Source organism: Aplysia californica, unplaced genomic scaffold (genome assembly GCF_000002075.1).
Source record: "Aplysia californica isolate F4 #8 unplaced genomic scaffold, AplCal3.0 scaffold00214, whole genome shotgun sequence".
Classification (NCBI taxonomy): domain Eukaryota; kingdom Metazoa; phylum Mollusca; class Gastropoda; order Aplysiida; family Aplysiidae; genus Aplysia; species Aplysia californica.
In genome coordinates this window covers 740,136-747,008 of record NW_004797484.1, presented here as the reverse complement: position 1 = coordinate 747,008, position 6,873 = coordinate 740,136, and the positions used below count along the sequence as shown (strand labels likewise).

The window sequence follows — 6,873 nt, the reverse complement described above, 5'->3', positions numbered from 1 at the left end:
ATGCAGCAAGGGTTTTATTTAATGGGAAAAAAGACAGGCGGCCATGACAGTGCAAGATCTAGGATAATAATCATGTTATAATTCATGTCTATGGGTATGACTCTACTCAGAACCGGAATGATTAGACTCTCCCATTTCACATAAAAGACAATGGTTGTGTCTACACGAGTAGTAGTCTACTATTGCATCGAGTACATACACTTTTCTACTCGAATGTTAAAACAGTCGACTACAGAGGAGTTGATGTCGTCGGGAGGGGGGGGGGGTAAAAATAGATCAACTCATCCAAAGTTCAACTTGTCTGTTGGAACCTGTAAAAGTTGTGATAGACGTTCACTCGCAAAGCCCATATCAGACTTCCTAATTTGTCCCAGCCAGGGGGTTACAAAAGAGTTGAGAATCCCATGCAAAAGGGCATGCGTTCATAAATGTGTCGCCTCTTCAGTTTACAAAGACATCATTACACAGAATACGTGTGAAAAGCACACTCAATGCCACACGTGTTTAGGGATAAAATCAGAAATCTTCCACTCCGAGTCAGAAGCATAATGATAAGGCAAATTTCAGACTGATCAAGTGTCCCAGCCATTAGACCATAATGACACAAAAGAATCCCAAGCAAAAAGACAAGAAAAATGGCAGCTGTGATGTCATCTGCACTGAGCTCATAAACCTTTTGCCACTTCACTTTGGAAATAAAATCGTAGCAGTTTTATGAAGAGCACACATACAAAACACACACACACGCACAAGTTTGGTGATAATTATACTCACAAGTAATGTTTAACTTTGGGTCAAAAGTACCGTATGTGTCACGAGGGAAGAGATAAAGGGATGGGGTGATGAGAGGGTGTACGAGTTGACGTGAGGAGTTACGGTCAGAATGATCAGAACAGGAATGTGGTGCCGGGTGCGTGTGTTTGAGGAGAGGGCGGGGGGGGGCAGTATAACGGGTTTGTGGGTTGCGTCCAGAAGTGGAGAGATGGTATACGGATATGGTGAAAGGGGGAATTCATGATTATGGTATTGATCATGTGGTTCCTCTTCCGCCATTGATGAATAAATTGAAAGACCGTGGGAATTAATAAAAGTAGTGCACTCTCTCTGACAGGGAAAAAGATGACTGAATTTTTGTCAAATAAAAATCCAAAGAGTTTTGAGATTCCCAGAACTTTTATATAAACACGGTTATCTACCATCGGTCCTTCTACTTTCCTTATTATTTTGTCCGTTTTTGCATTGTTTGATTTAAGGGTGTGTTTGGGTTGAATGTTTTGTGTTTAACATGTAATGATAATGTAAAGACGTTTTTAAGCGTTTTCTCAAAACTGGGTTTTTAGGGGTTTGGAATTTTAGTACAGCGAAATATCAGAGGCTGTTGATCGGATTCCTTTGAATATTTGCCTCGATGTGGGCAAGGGGCATAGTTGCACTCTCTTACGGGTATGTGCTTTTTTTAATTTATGAAATGATAAGTAAGGTGTTGTATGATTGAGGTCCATTTTCAAAATCTTAAGTTCTTGCCTCTTACTCAAACAACCAAATCAATCATTACAAGTTGAACATTCCCATGAAAGCGTATAGCTATTGCACGACACAGTCCACTGATTTGAGTAAGTTCAGTCCTTGCCTTCTTTCTCATCAATCTCGGGTCCAGAAATACCTTAGACATAATCACTCTATGCTGCCCATTGTCCATTCAGGAATTTGTTTCTCTGGTCAGCGGCCTTGGGATGAATTGCGGGAATTGACGCTTCCGTGGACACCGACCTGACGCCTGAAGATTGGTTTGATTAAAATGGGAACAGGGAAGGGGGGGGGGGGGCATTTCGTTTTGTTAGGATGACCTTGATAATAGTTTGTAAAGTGTTTTATAAAATGTCGAGGTGTTTGATAAGGAGACAGACTTTGTGGTGATAAATGTCGAAGAGTTCCATAAGACGGCAGACTTTCCTTTTGTCAGACAGACAGACAGACAGACAGACAGATAGACAGACAGACAGACAGACAGAGATAGAGACAGACACACACACACACACACACACACACAGAGAGAGAGAGAGAGAGAGAGAGAGAGAGAGAGAGAGAGAGAGAGAGAGAAAGTAAAAATAGTTTATCTTTTTTAAAGAGTAGAGGAGCAGATTAAAGTTAAAGACAGCAGATTTCGTTCGAAAGTACTTAAACGAAAAGACCGCAAAAACACTGGTAACATCTCTTATCCTATCTAGATTAGACTATTGTAACTCACTCCTAGCAGGTCTGAACAACAAATATTTGAATCGTTTACAAGTAATTCAAAACAATGCCGCTAGACTGATAACAAGATCTAAAAAACGAGACCATGTCACTCCATTATTAAAAGAATTGCATTGGCTCCCTGTAAAAGAACGAATAATATTTAAAATCTGCGTCAAGTGTTTCAAATGTGTAAATAAAACTGCTCCTTTTTATCTACAAGAACTTATCAGTATATATAAACCAGGGAGAAACCTAAGATCATCAAACGATAACACCCTACTTGTGACACCTGTAAAATCATACAAATCATATGGAGAGAGATCTTTCTCATATCTTGGTCCATTTATGTGGAACAGATTACCCATGAAACTAAGACAAATAAGAACTCTTGATAGCTTCAAAAGACATCTTAAACATTTTCTGTTCCTACAGGCCTATCCTTCATAAGCTTTTAACGTTATCTTTCATTATATTTGTTCTGTTCCTATGTCTGGATGAAAATAGTCTCTCTCTCTCTCTCTCTCTCTCTCTCTCTCTGTATGTGTGTGTGTGTGTGTGTGTGTGTGTGTGTGTGTGTGTGTGTGTGTGTGTGTGTGTGTGTGTGTGTGTGTGTGTGTGTGTGTGTGTGTGTATGTGTGTGTATGCATTAATGTATATTGCTTGAGAAGAAAGGAAGTAGTAAGAAAGGTTTTTGAAAAATGGGTATTCCAATGTAAAGCGCATTGAGCTACTTTTTTTGGAAATGCGCTATGCTATATAAATGTTATATATTATTATTATATTATTATTATTGTGTTGGGGAGACAATGAAAATAACAGTTTATATAATTTAGTGGTAAAAAATAGAATAGTTTGATAAGGCAGTATGAGTGCTCTTTTCCGATTCCTTCCATATTCATACCCTTGTCGTAAAATGACTAAAATTAACCCGATTTGGTTTGGCAAATTTCAAAGTAAATAATTTGTGTCCTTGGTAAGGATAGAAAACTGTTTGAAAAAAAACAACCTAACACATTAACTATTATAACCAGACCGAGTAGTTGAGAAACACTGAGTGGAACAGACAGACTGACAGACAGACAGACAGACAGACAGACAGACAGACAGACAGACAGACAGACAGACAGACAGACAGACAGACAGACAGACAGACAGACAGACAGACATATAGACAGACAGATAGATAGATAGATAGGTATAGGAAGGTGGGGGAATTCCACACCAGGGGTAATTCCACACCCCAACTTACAGTCCTTAGAACCAACAGAAATCTGTTTGACATTCAGCTTTAATCATTTGCTTCTGTCTGCCTTGTTTTATTTTTCAATTCAGCTTTAATTTCATGTATGTCTGTCTTTTTGTTTTCTTTTTGGCATGTGTGCTCATGTTGGTGTGGAATTGCACCACAATATTGAATTTTTAATTAAGCTGAAAAATGGAAGTATGGGGATGGTGATATCATAGAATTCATATTATGTTTTGTTTCCTAACTTGTCTGACACAAAGTAAAACTGTTGTGGAGGATGTGTCCTCTTTCTACATACAGTAGCTTCTATAACACTTGTCTCACAACACAATTGAAAAGTATGGTGTGGAATTCAACAATTTTACGACAGACAGACAGACAGACAGACAGACAGACAGTTAGATAGACAGACAGACAGACAGTTAGATAGATAGATAGATAGATAGATAGATAGATAGATAGATAGATAGATAGATAGATGTCCCTTTTTCGTATTGCCATACGTGGGAAATGAAAGAAACAGAATTAACCCTTTCGGTAAAGTTTTTCTGATACATGTCAAAACAAAACCTTCAGGGATTAGGACCCGCGAAGAGCAGTCGTAAAACTCTATAAGTGGTATAAAAGAATAATAATCTAAAAAATAGATAGCATTTGCATAGCGCAAATCCCCGCTGAACAGCAAGCTCTATGCGCTTCACAAAGGCTTCAGACAACAAATTAGTTTCCATACTCACTCTGTACATTTGCAAGAAGGCGCTGTTGTTCATGTGCCATGGTGAACCTGTAAAAGAGAAAAAAAAGAAAAAAAGAAAATCAATCTACACTTCAATGTGCATTGTGTTTGTTCTTTTACCACTGCAGATTTTTTTTTTTTTGACCTACCCCCTACCCACCCCTCCTCCAAAGGAGAAACCGCCCCCACCGTCACTTCGCAGTTCTCTCTCTCTCTCTCTCTCTCTCTCTCTCTCTCTCTCTCTCTCTCTCTCTCTCTCTCTCTCTCTCTCTCTCTCCCTCTCTCTGTCTCTCAATCTCTCTCTGTGTGTCTCTCTCTGTCTGTCTGTCTGTCTGTCTGTCTGTCTGTCTGTCTGTCTGTCTGTCCGTCTGTCTGTCTCTGTCTCTGTCTCTGTCTCTGTCTCTGTCTCTCTCTCTCTCTCTCTGTCTGTCTCTCTCTCTCTCTCTCTCTCTCTCTCTCTCTCTCTCTTGCTCTCTTGTTCTATCTGTCTATCTATTAATAAAGGTCTTACACACACACACACATACACACACACACACACACACACACACACACACACACACACACACACACACACACACACACTCAGAGAAAGAGAGAGAAAGAAGAGAAAGAGAGAGAGGGAGAGAGAGAGAGAGAGAACGAAAAAAGAGAGAGTCTGAGATAGAGTATTATGAGGGAATTGGGGTGGGGGGGGAGGGGGCAAGGTACCTGACAAAAGACTTCATTTATCAACCAGACCCACAATGACAATGACCCTTGACACCTCCGAGAACGTAGCACCTCTGTGTTATGAAGGCGCTGTATTATCCATTGAAACGGAACGTCGTCGAACGGCAAATTGTCATTTTGTTGGTACAGCCCAACCCAATGTGCGTTTCGTTCGTTCAAAGAGGATATAACATAACGAGCAAAAGAGTCCTTTTTTCTTTCTCTCTTAACAAGACTTTTACGGCACTTACAACACACCCGGGTTATGTAAGTGCCGAAAATTAGTGGTATTATAAGAGAGTAACAAACACAAAAAGGAGGAGAGATATGGACGATAGAATCAGATGTTTGATACAAAAAGAAGGAGTAAACGAGACCAGAGCACCCGCAAACCACCCGCTTGAGCACCTCTGTGACCTGATAGTTCTGTGTTATCCAGTCGCCAGACGGCATTTCGCTTCCTTAGAATTACAAAGTTTTATCTGACATATCGGTCGTTTTGAGTTACTAAGACCATGAGGTCAGAAATCAAATGTTCTATCTGCTCTTCCAAAAACGTTAGATTATTTGGAGTCGTTATCAAGATATTCAAAGAACTGCGTTCGATAAAGCTTGATATGCGGTTAAACTCAATTTTTTAACGTCAAATTTCTCAAAACCAGTTACGGAGCAGATAGAACTTTGTAATTCTAAGCAGTGAAATTTTAATTTTGTTCGCACAACCCTACTCATTGTATGGCTCGTTCATTCAAAGAACGCATAACATAACGTGTAAGAGAGTTCATTATACAGTTTATTTATTCATTCGAAAATCTATCAGAAACCACGGTGTATTCAAAAGACGAACTAGTGAAAGGCTGTTGAAGTGGGTGAATGAAGGAAGGAAGGAGTGGAGCAAGAAAAAGACGCAGATAGAGGAAGGCGTGCTGGTGTATAAAGGATAAGTTTATGCATTGTTGTTGAATTCATACAAAGTGCTTATGGGTACAGGTCAATGGAACACGAAAACTGTTGTGGAGGTTTGCGTTGCAGGGAAAGAGGGGGGGGGGGGGGGCTACACTTTCCAAAATTCCTGATTCTGCTGAAAATTATAGAAGATTTAGAGTTATAGGCATATTTAACTTCTTCATTCCATAGCATTAGAACCCCCAGGCCTAAAGCCTTATTTCTTCCCAAACTGGGCATGTTTGTCACCACCATTTCCTCATTAAGTCAATATTTTATTTCTCTTTATCACCTGTTTTCTCAAAACGCGGTTTTTCTATACACTTTTAAAAAATAACCTCACCATTTTTTTATCCAATCTTCATGAAAATTTCACAAAATGAAGAGAAGATGTAATACTAAAACGTTTTTCGTTGAATTTTTTATATATTGAATCAATTTTTGTTGGTGGTATCTGGAGTGTGGATTTTCACGGAATTTTTGTAAACATAAATACTGCCTCAGGAAAAAATTCATTAAAAATCCTGTAATTCGTTTAGAAACAATTCAACAGAAAATTTTGTAGCTCTTATGTTTCTTAACATGCATGCAAAAAACAACGTATCCCCCCCCCCCTTTTCCAAAAGAAAACAGTAAAAAAAAATTTTAAAAATTGCGGTATTCATTACATAAGACACGTCAATAAAATCCAATATGGCCGCCGTAGCCATGGAAGCGAAAGTTTTTCTCAAATTTGATCGAAGATTTTAAGACTCCTTACTATTCTTGTTATATGTGCGAAATTTGGTAAAAATTGATCTAGTAATAAGCCAGAGCCAGAAAGCCTTAAGGTGCCAGTTAGATTTCCCTTTGTGGATGGGGCAAAAGCTACCATTTTGGCACAATGTAACTGAATTCAGCTCAACAAAATTCAACAATGACCTTCATAATCAAACTCGTTTGTTTTTCAAAGTCGCCAGTCGAATCGGTCGTATTGTGCCAAAATGGTAGTGGAAAG

At 39.0% G+C, this 6,873-nt stretch overlaps 1 protein-coding gene across 2 annotated transcripts in view; it reads right to left on the bottom strand.

Annotated features, from left to right (window-relative positions):
• Positions 1-257: 257 nt before the first annotated feature.
• Positions 258-6,873, bottom strand: part of LOC101857722 — a 12,726-nt gene continuing 6,110 nt past the window's right edge. For both annotated transcript variants that reach the window (XM_005099463.3, XM_005099464.2), the window contains exons 5-6: positions 4,222-4,268; positions 258-1,777 (exon numbers count right to left, since the gene is read on the bottom strand). In XM_005099463.3, coding sequence (XP_005099520.1) covers positions 1,700-1,777; positions 4,222-4,268 — 125 coding nt within the window. In that variant the 3' untranslated portion in view covers positions 258-1,699. The remainder of the gene's footprint in view (positions 1,778-4,221; positions 4,269-6,873) is intronic.